Genomic DNA, 16,922 nt, shown 5'->3' with positions numbered 1-16,922 from the left:
ATACCCGTGAATGGGTTAAATTTTAATGTACAACAATAGACAGAATCAAAATAACAAACCAAACACTACACTGAGCATTTTGAAATACCTTACACTTTATATAGGCTCCACTGTATTAGATATTCCTTCAGGAACAACAATCCTATCCCTATTATAGTCTTGGAACTCACCAAAGCATGCATTTACCTAATTGTAATATACTGGAAAGGACCTATGATGGTGGAGTTTCATCTGCTTTCCTGTCATTCAAACTTAGCCTTAGATTTGTTTATAGATTTAGACAGGACTATAACTACTTTCAAGTTTTTCTACAAGTTGGCACATATGTACAGATATTTTTCCAACATCTTTCAGGCATGTAGTCTTTATCAGAGATCTTCTGTCAGTTTAATCCACTCTTTTCATTGTTCTGAACACAGTCATCATGACACCTTTATCTCTTCTTTTTTTTGATGATGGCAGATCAAATACATCTAAGCCTTTCTGGTATGGTTTATCAGCTTGGCCAGGGATCAACCTGGTTGCCACTCTTTGTAGTCTCTCAATCTTGTTCATATCCTTTACACTGGATACGAGAGGAATGTCTATTGAGCAAGGAAAAGAATGATCAAGATAGGAGGACATTGAGCAATTGCAAACGGATGAGGAAATGACATTGCCTAAAGAAATGTCTGCTCCATGAAGTAGTGGGGGTAAACCAGCTCCAGCCACTGTGCCTTGCTTCATTGCTTTTGACCTACGCAATGTCATAGGGTGGGTGTATACTCAGCCATCCTCCTTATAAGGAGATAGATAGATAGATGGATAGAGAAAGAAAGAAAAGACTTTGTATACGTATATACATTGCGATGGGACCTCACTACTTATCCATATTCTGCAACTGTATAAAAATGATGTAATTCATATTCAGAAAATTCTCCTCTGGGAGAAGGCAGGAGAAAGGCGTGAGTGGAAAATGGTTGTATTTGGATGAAGTTTTGATGCAGCTCAAAGGGATTTACACACAACTTCTCTATTTTCTGCACAAGGGGATGAGGAGGGAGAGTTGCTGTGTAAATGAAGCAGTCCTGCTGTGAATGTACTGTGTTTTGTAATATTGCTTCCGACCCGGGTAGTGGGCAGAAGACTGGGATGTCTCTTCATCTACGAGGAGCTAAGATAAGTGGGAAACAATGGGTGGTGGATGGGAGTGGGTGTGTGCTAGGGTTGGCTACTTCTCTTGTAAGGGGGAAGGTGATCTTAAAAGTGACACATTAGCCAAGTCTGGGCATCAATAGCTTGGACTCCTAGAGTCCAAGCTATTGGTGCCCAACTCCCAACTCCCAAGATAAACTTTTCTACATTTACTTCCAAAGCAAGGTAGCTAGACATGGAAAAGAAACATTCTCACAGTTTCCATTACCATCACACTTATACCTTTCCCTAAAACCTCATTTACATGGGGCAAGTTGAAAGGCAAGTCAAGCATGCAAGTTACTTGCTGTGTGTAAATATCTACTTGAAGAAAATTGGGCAGGTTGCACAGTTTTTTGTTAAGCAGGCAACACACAGCAAGTAACTTGCATATTTGACTTGCCCCGTGTAAATGAGGCTTTATTCCTGTTTAAACCATGGGAACCTTGTTTATTCCACAGAAATATTTACCAGTTTATCCCCAATTGTACTCCTCTATGAAAAAGATTCACCAACTGAGTCAATATATTCTTCAAGTCACTATCCCCTCATGAGGTCATTGTTTGTAAGATATCAAGAAACAGTTTTCCAGAGATGTGTCAACTCTTGGAATAGCCTTAACGATATAACCCAAGCTAAAATGATGGAAAAATTTAAAACTTGGTGAGATAGATGAAGAAAAAGATGGGAGCCCACAAGCATAGCTCCTTTACTGTATACTACTATTAGGTAAATATACACATTTCAAAATCCATGTGAACAAGTTGTAGACACGGTAAAGGAAACATGGACTGGAGGTGAAGCTTTTATTCCTGGGCCAAATCCTCAGCAAGTATAGCACTTCGTAATTGGCGGTCTCAGTGGGCCAATCTGAACACAGCGTTATACGCTCGCATACCCCCTTGAGCTGTAAGGCGTGTATATAAACTCTGTATGTATCTAGTATGCTAATTCCTTTGAGAAAGTCGATTGACGAAACATCAGGAATAAAAGTTTCACCTCCAGTCCATGTTTCCTTTACCGTGTCTATACAACATAGCGGCCTTGCTGTGGATGTGCTGTGTCCTGCGACACTGCTTCTGACCCAGGGCAGTGGACAGGGTGCAGGGATGACCCGTCATCTAGGAGGTGCTAAGATGGGAGGGAGGGTGGAGGGGTGTGGAGTGTTTTCGGGGATGAAATGGGTGGGAATGTTTTTGTGTCTTGTCCTTTTTGGCTACCCCCCTGGTAAGGGGGAAAAAAGCCTTGGTATATGTATGTATGTATGTATACAACATACACATTTCACTTGTTTGACATCCTGACCACACGTTCTTACGACTTCACTTACCCCATCCATCCACTTTTTCCTCTATCGACCCCCTTGTTTTTACTCCCAGCACCATCCATTCACGAATCCTTTGAGAACATCTATCACCCCATTGGCCTCTTTCAATCATTCTCCCAACCCCATCTGTACACCCAATCCATTGACAAATCCTATTGTTCCCTAGTGTTACATCTTGCAACTCCAAGTTTTGCCCCCTACCTAGCATTTACTGTTTTCCTACACTGGCATCCATTACCCATAAATAGCTTCATTACTTCTACAGAGCACCTAATACTACACTGTCCTTCATGTGCTCTACAGAGGAATATAGATTCTCTTCACAAAGTGACTTGTGGGCTGAAATGCTGATCATGGGTCTCCTGCAAGAGAGAACATGGGAAATGGATTACTCATCATTATTGCTTATGACCCAGGGAGTGGGCAGAGGTCAGGGATGACCTTTCATCCAGAAGGAGCTAAGATAAAAGGGAAATGATTGAAGGGTGGGTGCATGCATTGGCTCTCTACCTCCCTTGTAAGGGGGAAGAAGCCAATTGGTATACAGACAAATTATGGATTTTTTTTTCAATTACATTAATCATTCCATTTTCAATACTTTTATTTTTTAGTGTTTTCATTTCTGATAATTCTGCACTTCTGATATGCTGGGACATAAGTTTTGTATCTGTTATTAGAATAATTACTCTTTTTTTAAACTTTCCTACACTTGAGATAGAACCATCTTTTTATCTTGTGAACTGCCTTTTTTCTTTTTGGTGTAGGGTATCCTTTACTACCTCACATACATCCTTCTCTGGCTCAGGAACCTGTATTCCTTGGATATTAACATTGGTTTTGATATTAGTACAGCATCCACCTTAACTTTCCTTAAAATATTACTCCTTACCCCAATATCAGCACACTTGACAGTACCTGAAGTTCCTGGAATTCAAATAAGTGCAAATTGGTTGCAATTAGTGTTAATGTTGTTTGGAAGCATCAATCTAAAGCACTGTGAATCAGTCTGCCATGTTTTGCAGACTTAAGCATGTGCATCCACTTTTTATAAGATTTTCTATAAGTATTTGTAGACAGCATTTTGCATTTTTCTTCAGCTTTGTAGGAGACAATCTAAAACAGAAGCTTTGTAGGAGACAATCTAAAACAGAGCTTGCATCAAATTTCTATAATTTGTTGTGTGAAACGGCTACAGAAATTAATGAAATGCTCAAGCAAGCATTTGGTGATTAAGCCATGGCTAAAGTGCAACTACCAATGAGTTTCTCCCATTTCAATCAAATTCATTGATGGACAATTCTAAGCATCCAGATGTCCCTCCAACAAATGAAACTGACAAACTGTTGAGAAAGTCTGTGAGTATACACAATTCACCAACACACAAAGAAACTTCAGAAGCAGATTAGAATCCTTGGAGCTCATTTCAATGGATTCCTTCACAAGATGTAGATGTAAGGCATGCTTTAACAATATTCATGCCTTACGTGCTCAGCAACGAACAAAGTACCTTATGAAAATGTGCAAAGACCTTTAAGACCAATCATAAAATGTTAGGAGCTTCCTCTCAAAAGCTTCTTTAATGGCAGCCTGTGACCATTCAGATAGATGAGGTGCTTTGAGGGTTTATGGTTACAAGTGGTGAGTAATGCATCTACAATTTCACAATATGACCTTAGTGTAAATCTAATTAGGAATAAAACTGACCTAGATCTGGGGCTTCATCCACCTTGCACACTACATCATCAATACTGTACTGATGAAAGACATACAAGCTTTACAGGTATGACAAAGAAGTGTTGTTCAAGCTACCAAGTGTACTAGACTTTCATCCACAGTAATGTGTTAGCACTATACCATATTTGGTTGCATTTTCATATAATGGTGATAGGTATAGAAACTATAAACCTTATGAAGGGTGGGTGGATGAAAACCTAGTTTAAAAAAATAAATAAATCAATAAAAAAATAAGGATGACTACAGAATGCAAGAATAATGATAATTTTTCCAGGTATGGCTTGTACTTCAACAAATGAACAAAGAGCATAGGCCAGTATGGAAAATAATGAAATCTTAAATATGCATTGATTCAGCCATCACAGCTTGCCCTTATAATTATCCTTGCACTCTAGGTGATCTACCATACCAATTGTGCACAGGCTAAGGAAGCTATACAAGCACTTTGGAACAGGTAAAGCTTAACTACAGGGACAACAAAAACCAGCAAAATCAGGAATGATGGGGAATCCTATCTTAACTTGACAATAGTGAGAACATTTATCGATACAATGACACAAACATCTGACATGTAATGGTAGTGATGACAATTTGAGGTGTAGTGTTGGGGAGATGTTGATACTGTAAGATGGTACATGCTGGTCATCTGGCACATAAGGATATATGAATCAGGAATGACATACTGACTGAAGAAGTTGATGTTGAAGATGGTTACTGAAAACCCATAGGTAATTCAGGAAAACTGAACATTATGATGAATGAACAGAATTAAATGCAATGTTAAATCCTAGAAGATAGATCAACAAACTGACAAGAGACAGGAGCCTCATACACAATCAACTGAAAACATAATTTAAGAAATCACCTCAAGATCCAAGTCATAAATTCACATCACAAACCAGGTACTGGCCCCAAGACCTATGGGCAAGCCCAGTGACTGTGGCTGGATTCCATAAGGCCATGGATCTCTAGCAAGACATCTTGATCTACAGATTGAGTGATTGATTTCCACAATATAAGGTATATGAATAGAAATTAGAACACAGAATATGTTCAAAAATCAATGAAAACTAGTTCTATAGAATAACCTAACCAATTTCAATTGGATTTGAAAAGTGAAGCACAATAGTCCTTCAGCTCTCAAATTTATCCCACAATGAATACCAAAACAAGTACTCTGGAACTTAGATTGTATTACAATCCATGACAAAAACTTGCTGTCTTTAGGAAACAAGACAGGAAGTGATTACAAATTTGGTTGGAAGTGAAGCTATAAATCTCAACAGGATCTAAGACAAAAGAACTTCCTGGATGGAAGTTGCCCAGTAAGAAGACATTACTGGTTGAAGTGAAAAACTATTCCCTGATCAGAATGAACTTCTTTAATTATGACAAATATTTTAATTACATTTCACAGCTCAAAGTAATGGAGTCACAGTACAGTGGAAAAATTTTGTAGACTCAATTTAATACTGTATTATGATGTTATAAGTATAAGATGGTTTGGACATATGGAAAGAATGAGTGAAGAAAAATTAGCAAAAGAGGTGTGGAAGGCAGAGGTGGAAGGAGTGCAGAATAGGGGGCGACCAAGAATGAGATGGATGGATGGGTTAAAAAGGGGCATTGGGAAAGATGGGAGTGTCTGTTGAGAAAGGACAGAAGAGGACAGAAGATAGGGGAGAATGGTTGTGTATGAATGATGTTGTGATGCATGAGGGGGTGTGGGAGTATGTGTGAAAAACAAATTGACGCAGCCCAAAGGGATGTCTCCCCATCTTCTCCTTTTCAATAATAGTAAATAGACTCAGAGAACACATTGAAGGGCATAATTTAATTCGTGATTCACAGCATGGTTTCTCCAAAGGTAAGTCATGCGTGACTAATCTTCTATCCTTTTACACTAAGGTATATAAGGCGTCAGACAACAATGAAAATTACGATGTTATTTACCTTGACTTTAGCAAAGCGTTCGACAAAGTGCCACACCAGAGACTACTAAATAAAATCAAAGCCCATGGCATAGGAGGAAAAGTGTTAGAATGGATTAGAGCTTGGATTAGTAACAGAAAACAGCGGGTCACCATAAATGGAATAAAATCTAGGTGGGGCAATGTTACTAGCGGGGTCCCCCAGGGCTCGGTTTTGGGTCCCTTATTGTTCATTATGTATATAAACGACTTAGACGACGGGTTAAATAGTGATGTTAGTAAGTTTGCGGACGACACTAAAATAGGACGCCTAATTAGGTCAGGAGAAGACGCCCAGATTCTGCAGGATGATCTTAATAAACTGTTAACATGGTCGGTGAAATGGCAAATGAACTTCAATATCTCTAAGTGTAGCGTGTTAAACGTAGGGCTACACAACCCCGAAAATAGATACAACTTAGATGACACGTTTTTAGACAAATCTGAGTGCGAGAGGGACTTGGGAGTTCTGGTGAGTCCGGACCTTAAAACCAGGAAGCAGTGCATTAGCGCCAGAAATAAAGCAAACAGAGCATTAGGCTTCATTGCTAGGACGGTAACGAATAGAAGTGCAGAGGTAATTATTAAACTCTATCTAGCGATAGTTACACCCATCCTTGACTATGCGGTACAGTTTTGGTCTCCGTCCTACAGAATGGACATAAATTCACTAGAATCAGTACAGAGAAGAATGACCAAAATGATACAAGGACTCGGAAATTTGCCTTACGAAGAGAGGCTTAGGCACCTAAACTTACACTCTCTGGAAAGACGCAGAGTGCGGGGTGATCTAATAGAAGTGTTCAAGTGGATCAAAGGCTATAACAAGGGTGATGCAAACAAGGTCATCATAATAAAACAACAGGGCAGGACTCGCAGTAATGGGTATAAACTGGACAAATTTAGATTTAAGAAGGAAATAGGCAAGAATTGGTTTACAAATAGGGTGGTCGATGAATGGAATAAACTTAGTAACCACGTAGTAAGCGCTGAAACTATCAGTTGTTTTAAAAAACGATTAGACAACTTTATGGATGGGGACGACAGGTGGTGATGGATACGGAGCTGCCTAGTGTAGGCCTTATGGTCTTTTGCAGTCTCCTTTATTTCTTATGTTCTTATGTTATGTTCTTAAGTCACCGATTTAATGAACTGGCCTTGCTATGGATGTGCTGTGTCTTGTGACACTGCTTCTGACCCAGGGCAGTGGGTGAGATGTAGGGACCCATCATCCAGGAGCCAAGATAAGAGAGAGGGACGGGGGAGGATGGGAGTGGAGTATGTGGGGATGGAATGGGTAGGAATGGTTTTTATGTCTTTGCTTTTTAGCTGCCTCCCTTGCAAGGGGGAAAAAGCCTTTGGTATATGTATGTATGTATGTACAAGTATAGCAGTGGTCAATACAAGACTATGCAATAGTCACAGAACCATAGAGTCAAATTCCAGAGCCTGACTATTGACATGTGGGTTTAACAACAGGTGATGTTCCTGTAAAATGGTTTTCAGAGAATTATCTCTTCCACCCATCTTCAAAACCCAGAAATATTCTTGCTTATATCAGTAGCAGCCCCAAGAAGTTGATGCTCAGTCTCAGGACCAGGCCTAAGATCTCTCTTTATCAATTAAACACTAGGCGAGCTGAAAACAGTTATACAGCGGACAACAGCCTCATTGTTCTTCCTGGAGAGATCCCTGGGAGAGACCGAGAACCAACACCAGCCACTGTAACATCATAGGTTTCTAGTATGTGAAACTCAGGGCAGCAATCAATAACTATCATTACTACTAAAGTACAAGTATCCAACTGAGACCAGGGTCTAAGGAGCATTGCAATTTCCAAAACAGTGATGGGGGATCATTATCACAACCATAATCTTTATTATAGACCAAATAATACATAACCAAGATCCCATACCAAAAGGCAAACAAATGAAACAATTCAAGACTAAGGACTTAATAAGCAAAACAACTTTAAACAGTGGAGACATACAATGTACAGTACTCATTATGGACATTTTGCAATCCTATACAATTCACCATGGGCATCATCTATGAAAACACTCACCAACATGAGTTTTCAAATATGAAGAATAAGCACAGCCACAAGGATGCACAAGCAATACCAAAGTTCAGCGACATTGTGAACTCGTTGCTTGAGAATGTCACTTACGGGAACTGTGATTTGACGTTAAGGAACTACCACATCCTGCTATCACAAGATGCATATGAGAAGGTAGCATTCAGTACATCATGGGGGCATTTTGCATTCATAGTCATGCCTTTCAGACTAACCTCAACTTTGAATACCTTCCAGAAGCTGATGTACAGCTGGCTACCTCAGTAGTTTCCCGGTGGCAAACCTGGATAGCCTGGTTTACTTCAAGACGTGTGGAGTGCACAAGGCCAATCTAAGGGAAGTAATACAGAGGTTATAACAGCACAAACTAACCTGTTACTGTCAAAATGCGTGATCTCTCACAGAGAGCTTAGTGCCATGATAGCATAGGAAAAACTATCTATAACAAATTTATATACTACAAAGATGTAGTCTTAATCTACAAACTATGAAAACCTTCAGCTCTTCCTATGATTAATGAACTAACATCTAACCGCAAAACTTTTCAGCATCACATTGATAGGCACTGCAATAATTATCATCAACAACAGAGATGGAAAAAAGGCCAAATAATTACCATGAAGCAAGATTCTTCTACCATACAAAATACAATATGAAATTAAGGCAGGACAATAATAAAAAAAAAGCATATTACCTATCTTTACACAATACAAGTCAACAAATAAATATTCCTACTATGTTAAGAAAATCATTTCACTTTCATTAATGGTATAAAAAAGATAAAAAAGGAGAGATACTGTGTCCTGATGGAAAGCAGTCTCTCCGTCAACAGGAGGAAGAGAACCCAAAGATCATAACGTCTTACAGAGTTTGAAACCAACCTGTTGCAAAAGGACAACAACTCCAACTCCTCAAGGTGCAGCACCAAAGGTCCAGTTCCTGTATTCTAGTTTGGGTATATTCATTTTACCACTTCATCAACTACCTATCTCCCTCTTTTTTGTTTTCCCTTCTTTTTCCATATAAGGAGGCTGGCACTCTTGACACCTGTCCTCTCTCATCTCCCCCTAGTAGCCAGGGGCACTGAAACCAACCCATGCCCACACACACATCCAATATGTTCAAAACTAATAAACTTCTCACACGCATCCATTAAATGCAACTCATGCCACACATGGATCCACCTAACATGCACTACACTCACCAACCCAAGAAGGTTGTATGAAGGAGTGGTTGTACTTAACATACTGTGCAGAGCAGATTTTAAATGTGGATTTGAGGGAGGTACAAAGGAAGGGCTCGAACATGTTTGAGATGAGGCTTTTGAGAAGTATGGATGGTATTACTGAGATGGATACAGAGAGAAATATTGAGGTGAAGCTGAGATTGGGGTTTGAATGAGATGTATCAGTGAGTAACGAGGTGGTTTGGGTAAGGAAAGAGCAAAGAGTGAATAGGAGAAATGGATAGAGTGAACTTCAAAGACAATGAATGAGGTGGATGGATGGGGTAAAGGGGGCAATAGATGCAAAATAAATGTTTGTTTAGCAAAGAAGAGAGCAAAATATAGGGATGGACAAATTCTGAATGGAAAAAGGAATAACATGGACCAAAGGGATGTTTTGCTTATCTGCTCATTTTTTTTTTTTTTTTTTTTATAAAGTTCATAAAAAAAGAGGATCACCATATAATGAAGCAGTGGGGGTAAACCAAATCTGGCTGTTGGACCCTGGTGTAGGGGCTATGTGTTTCGTGTCTCGCTGCATTGCCTTTGACCCAATCCGAGTAGCGGATGACTGGGATAACCCTTTATCCACAAGGCTCTATGATGAAAGCACTAATGAATGGATCGGGATGGGTTTAGGGTAGGTGTGTGCTCCGATTTGGCCACACCCTTATAAAGAGTAAGGACTCTTTGGCATGTTTGTAAGGAAATGTTTAGGAGAGAAAAAAAAAAGAAAAAAAAAACACTGAATATCCACAATGACATGTACATTAATACAAACATCCACCATAAAAAAATCACTGCATTACTATATCTTTTGGTGGAAAAAGACCAGCAAGTACTTTATGTAGGAACAAGGTTTGATTAGGTACTGCCAAATACTGGCTAGGATTTACTTTTTCTTTTTTCTATTTAGAGTAGTACTGATCCAACATGGGTGCCAGGCTATGATGCTGGCAAAAACACTACTAGGAGTCTGCGGATATTGGATAGTACGTTGGATGGAAGAAGTGCTGTTAAGGATTTGGGTGTTCTATTGGATGAAAATCTCTCTTTTGAAGCTCAAATCAATAAAGTGGTGAAAGTTGCTGGATATCATTTGAGGAATATTGGTTTTGTGAGAAAATATTTGGATGAGGATACTGTAAAGATGCTTCTTCATAATTATGTTATAAGTAGACTAGATTATTGCAACTCTCTTTACTTTGGCTTACCAAAATATCGGCTTCGGAAACTACAGTATGTTATGAACAGAGCTGTGAGATTACTCAGAGGTCTTGCACCTCGTGAGAGAGTAACTCCAGTACTCATGGAATTACACTGGCTACCAATAAAGGCGCGGATAGTTTTCAAGATATGTCTTCTGACTTTTCGAGCCTTGAAATATGGAAAACCAGAATATCTAAGGAGTCTTCTCAACGATTTTCAAGTGGATACTACTATGGGGCTTCGGCATAGTGATGAACAATATAGGTTGAATGAGCCAAGAAGTAATTTGGTAATGGGTTTTCGAGCGTTTGAAAGATGTGCACCAAGACTTTTTAATGAGCTACCACTAAATGTCAAAATGAGTAGAAACTGTGCCATTTTCAAGAAAAATTTGAAGACACATTTGTTCACCGAGTGTTATGACATGGATGATTTGTGTATTAGAAGTGACTATAGTGTTTGATAACATCAATGGAGGCCCTGCAGAGCACCGATGCTGGTGGAGCGGGGCCTAGAACTCCCAAATAACAAGTAACAAGTAAGTAAGTATACTTTTGTTTCTGGCAGATTTTTCACACCAAAAAATCCTAAGACGATTAATATAATATAATAATGTTGTCTACTGTTTTCATTGAAAATGACCAAACTTTACAATGTCCCACCCAGACATTTAGATAAAAATGAAGAAGTTATTGTCCAATGCAGCTGGGTGATGAAGCTACCTAAGAACGCAGGTCAAGCTGCAATAACCATTTACGAATAGTGGAGCTGTCTATCATAATTATATAATATAGAAAAAAGGCATTGCTCTTGTTGTCAAGTGGAGGGTTCTTGACTCATTTTCTACATAAGACTTACAAAGAAATTGAACTAAAATAACTATTTATCCACTAAGAACACAGCAGTATGGTGTAATGACCACTATCCACTATGGTTACTGTACAATCAAACTAATCACATCATAAAATAATTTCTTATTCTTTCAAAACAGGAATTATATAACATTCCATAATTTCACATCCTCTTAATGAATAATACATTTCTTATACCCCATCCAATTATTGTTTTGGCCATGTAACAGTAAATTCAATACAATTTATTTTTAAGAAGCACAAATAATGAAATTGTAATTGCAAATTTTAGGAATATTCATCTGACAGTTAAACAAAATTATTTCTTACAGGATCATACAACAATCTTGCCAAATCTTGTTCTTTGTAAATTACAAATACTTATCACTCTCGTTAACTTTACATGATAATTAGGCAGACCATGAATCGCCTACCGGTAATTAACTCCTGTTCCAGTAAATTTTACATGACACTTCATTAACTCGATTACTGTCTACATTGAGGAATGGATTAGGTTTAATTTCATCTCTTATTTTGTCACTATTTGATGTGTCTGACTAAAATTTGTACGAAATAATTGCAATACTTTGCAACAATGTCGTATACAAATAAACCAAGTCGAACTTCAGAATTAATATATACAACCCAAACGAATTCTCGATACTGTACCATGGACGAGAGTGGACCAACCAGCTGTAAATTTTAAGTTCTACATTAATGCTGACTCTACCTGTAGCCACGATTCGTAGTCCGAGGAGGTATTCGATAAACGAATACCTCTGGTTTCACTAGTAGTACACTTTCGTAGTCTGCCATGGTTTCGACGTTTTGTTTGGACTATAGAATGCTCTCTGCAGTCACCTGCGCCCTGTTTCCCTCCACCTCCTCCACGGTTCCACGACCTACATAAACAAATATTGGACAGACGGAATGAAAAGCAACTTGGCGAAACATATGTATTGAAAATAAATTTCAAAGAGCAGTAAATGAATAAAAATAATCTTATAATGAAAATGTATGTAAAATATCGAAGAGCCCTCAGTTACCATGTTGGTAATAGTCTAACATCGAAATAAAATACATGGCGTATATATATGACTTTCATGGCATATATTGTGAAAATTTACTCATAATTTTTAGAAGTAGTTCCATTTTTCTTAGATATTTATATAAATATACTTATAATCGCCATTTCATGTAGGAAAATAAAAATTCACGCGCAAAATGAAGGATTCGGAAGTTGCTCGATGTTCCATGGCGTTTTATTGCATGACTGATCTCTGTGATGTTAGAAATGTCAATCCTCACACAGTGACTTTGAATAACTTAAATGTAGTTATGACTATTGAGATAAAATCTATTCTTCATACAAACAAATGAAAACATGCTGATGGGAAACTTACTTCCGGATTCAACTTGAAGCAGATGATGCAGATCAATGCCTTAAAGTCGATCATATCAACTTTAGGATCCGGGCATTTGATTTCTCAGTAATTGTATTTGGGCACTCCCCATTGTTGGTAGAGGTCGATGAGTTGAAAATATGTGCAATTTGTTTTTCAGGGGAGAATTCGAAATCTGTGCAGTTTCGTTTTCACATGGAATCAAATTCACGGGGATTTTCTTTATTAATTATTGAAAATCAGTTTGTCAGAACGCATATCTATAATATTCAGTTTGGGAATTTATTTCCCGCCCTCCTACAAAGATCTCTTGCGAGCCTTCTTGCTTTGTTGTTCTATTTGTTTTTGTTTACCTATTTTCAATTTCTGCGCGAAATTGCATGTTTTAAATGCGATTCATAATAGCACCTGCCTTACGCAGACATGTTTGGAAAACTAACTGTAATTCTAAAGTGAATTCTGTCCTCGGCTGCTTAGATAGTACCACAGACATAGCATTAACAAGGGTAGCGTCCGCGGCCGCCACTACGGCGGTTCGGGTTCGAATCCCGCCCAGGGCTGAAATAATTTCAATATCGCTGCGCTGTGAGTCGTTACTCTAATTCTCGTGGGTGGGGAATTGGGTGTATGTGTGCGTGTAGGTCACAGCATTACCCACAGATCGGTCACATATAAGCTCGGAACTCTCTTTCGGGCGGGAAATAGCTGTCGATCACGAGTGCAACACGTGATCCAAGACAATGGTGAATCATGGTGAATCACACACGTGTATATATATATATATATATTGTGAAGCGAGTAGAATTGCAGATATATATATATATATATATATATATATATATATATATATATATATATATATATATATATATATGTGTGTGTGTATTCACCTCGGATCTGCTGCAGCCTCTTTTCGAGACAGCCAGACACCACCCTACGGCAGTGAGCTCAGAGCTCATTATTAGCAGATCTCTGGGTAGGTCTGAGACCACTCCCACTCCACACACCGGGAATGCAAGGTCACAACTCCTTGACTAACGTCCCGTACCTACTCGCTGCTAGGTGAACAGGGGCTACACGTGAAAGGAGACAAACCCAACTTGTCTCCGCCCGGCCGGGGAATCGAACCCCGGTTCTCCGGCTTGTGAGGCCAGTGCTTTACCAATCCGCCACCGGGTGTGTGTGTGTGTGTGTGTGTGTGTGTGTGTGTGTGTGTGTGTGTGTGTATTTACCTAGTTGTATTTTACGGGAAGGGGAGCTATGCTCGTGAGGTCCCGTCTTCATATCTCATTTTATCTAAACTATTTTTAAATTCATGTATTGTTTTTGCACACACTACTTTCTCATCTAACTTGTTCCAACTGTCTATTACTCTGTGAGGAAAGCTGTTCTTTTTCAAATCTCTTCTATAGCTGTCTTTTTTTATTTTCTTTCCGTGTCCTCTTGTATTTCTGTCATCCCATTTTATCAGATTCTCTCTATCAGTAATTTCTATGCCTTTCATGATTCTGTAAATAGCTATCAAATCTCCTCTCTCTCTTCTTTGCTCTAGTGTCTGTAGTTCAAGTTTTTCCAGTCTCTCTTCATATGATAGTTTTGAGAGTGTTGGTGCCAATTTTGTAATTGCTCTTTGTATTCTTTCAAGTTTTTTTTATACATTTTTTGTACTTGGTGACCATATCGTTGCTGCATATTCCAATCTTGGTCTTATCAGGGTGGTTAGGATTTTCTTCACCATTTCTTCATCCAGGTATGTAAATGCCACTTTGATTGTTCTTATTAAATTATAAGTTTCTCCAAAAATCTTATTTATATGTTTCTCAGGTGACATATTATTCATAACAATGACTCCCAGGTCCTTCTCATTTTCTACTTTTTTTATTCCTTCTTCTCCCAATTTATATGCTCCTGTTATTCTGTTTTTGCTTTTTCCAAATTCCATTATACTACACTTTTTTGTATTGAACTCCATCTCCCACTTCCTACTCCATTCCTGTACTTTATTTAGATCTCTCTGTAGTGATTCACAATCTTCTTCAGTTTCACTCTTTTCAGTAGTTTTGCATCATCTGCAAAGAAGCTCATATAACTTTCAATTCCTTCATCCATATCATTAATATATATAGCAAACATTATTGGGGCCAGAACTGTTCCCTGCGGAACACCGCTTATTACTTCATCCCATTTTGAGTGCTGGTTTCTTATCACTACTCTCATTTTTCTTTCTTGCAAAAAGTCTTCCATCCAATTTAGTAGTTTGCCCTGTATTCCTCCTTCAGTTTCTAATTTCTTAAGCAACTTCTTATGTGGTACTTTGTCAAAAGCTTTCTTTAGGTCTAGAAATGCACAGTCCGCCCATCCATCTCTTTCTTGTATTATATCTATTAGCCTTGAATAGAAACATATTAAATTGGTGACGCATGATCGTCCTTGTCTGAATCCAAATTGCCTTGGATTTAACACTGTTTTTTTCTAAATATTTTACCCATCTACTTTTGATAATTCTTTCACAAATGTTTGCTATTGTACTTGTTAGAGAGACTGGTCTATAGTTGGTAGGTTCTTCTTTATTTCCTCCTTTATATATAGGTACTATATTTGCTTTTTCCAATCTTCTGGAACTTTTCCTTCTTTCAAGGAACTGTTTAGTATGCTATGTATTTTGTCTGCCAGTTCATTCCTGCATTCTTTCAGTATCCAGTTTGCTATTTCATCTGGTCCATGCGATTTTCTGACATCAAGATTACTCAAGTGTGTTAATATTTCATTCTTTGTTACTTCTATTTCTTCCATAGGGGGGACTTTCTCTTTCCATTCGTTCTCTTCAGGTTGTATGTTCTCCCTTGTAAACACTGATTTAAAATGTTTGTTCATAATTTCCGCCATTTCCATTTCCTCAGTGTATTCAACTCCCTCTTGTCTTAATTTCTCCAAGTCTTGTTTGTTTTTCAGTTTATTGTTTACAAATCTGTAGAATAGTTTTGGTTGATCTTTATACTTTTCTATGATATCTTTTTCATATTTTCTCTTTTCCTCTCTGCACGTTTGTACATGTTCATTTCTATAACAGGTATATATTTTCCATTTTTCAGACCTTCTGTCTTTTTTCCATCTGGTCCAGGCTTTGTCTCTTTTGTCTTTTAACTCCCTACAACTTTTGTTGTACCAGCATTTTACATATTCTTTTTCTTGTTTTTGTCTTGGGACATACTTTTCCACTCCTTTTTTGTAAATTTTTGTCAGAATATTCCATTTCTCTTCTACTGTTGTTTCTTCTTTGTATATTTCTTCCCAGTTTTCCTTTTGAAAGAATTCTCTTATTTTATCAAAGTTTGTTTTTTCATACATCAATCTTCCTTTTCTATGTTGTTCATTTCTTTTCATATATTTGTCTTCATTAAGTTCCAGTTCAATCAATATGTGGTCACTTTTACTTATTGGTGTTTTATATTCAATTTTGTCCACTATTCTAGGTTCAGATGTAATTATTAAGTCTAGTCTCGATGGCTCTTCTTCATTTCTATACCTAGTGTTCTCCTGTATCCATTGTGTCATTGTATGGTCAGTAACCATCTCAAGTAGAGCGTTTCCCCATGAGCCGTCTCCACCCTTTACTGTCATTTCTTCCCAGCAGATTTCTTTGCAATTAAAGTCGCCCATCATAACTATTCTTCCTCCCTCTTCCATTATCTTGTTTAATGCTATCTTTGTGTCCTCTAACATACTTTTATGTTCACTCTCTTCCCATGAGGCTGTTTTCGGGGGCACATAATTTATCACAAACTTTCTGCTCTTCTTATCTCTGTCTTCTACTTCCATCATTATCATCTCTACTGTATTCTTTCCATATGTGACACACTTCACGTTTATATCCTTCTTAGTCAGGAACATAACTCCACCCCCTTGCTTTTTCTCTCTGTTTCTAATCCAATAATTATATGCATCATGTCCTA

General features: G+C 38.1%; 1 protein-coding gene across 2 annotated transcripts in view; it reads right to left on the bottom strand.

Moving 5' to 3' along the window:
- LOC143039415 (NECAP-like protein CG9132) overlaps positions 1-12,468 on the bottom strand; it is a 41,604-nt gene extending 29,136 nt beyond the window's left edge. The window contains exons 1-2 of one of the 2 annotated variants that reach the window (XM_076209423.1): positions 12,297-12,468; positions 8,497-8,612 (exon numbers count right to left, since the gene is read on the bottom strand). Coding sequence is in view for 1 of the 2 variants with exons in the window: in XM_076209422.1 (XP_076065537.1) it covers positions 12,297-12,382 (86 nt within the window). In the remaining variant the exon portion in view is untranslated. The remainder of the gene's footprint in view (positions 1-8,496; positions 8,613-12,296) is intronic. The other variant, XM_076209422.1, reaches the window with a different exon arrangement.
- Positions 12,469-16,922: the final 4,454 nt, after the last annotated feature.

The sequence above is a fragment of the Oratosquilla oratoria genome, chromosome 26 (assembly GCF_046742065.1).
Source record: "Oratosquilla oratoria isolate Oo_2021 chromosome 26, ASM4674206v1, whole genome shotgun sequence".
NCBI classification, from domain to species: Eukaryota; Metazoa; Arthropoda; class Malacostraca; order Stomatopoda; family Squillidae; genus Oratosquilla; species Oratosquilla oratoria.
The sequence above is the reverse complement of the archived record's forward strand: the minus strand, read 5'-3'. Positions and strand labels throughout refer to the sequence as shown.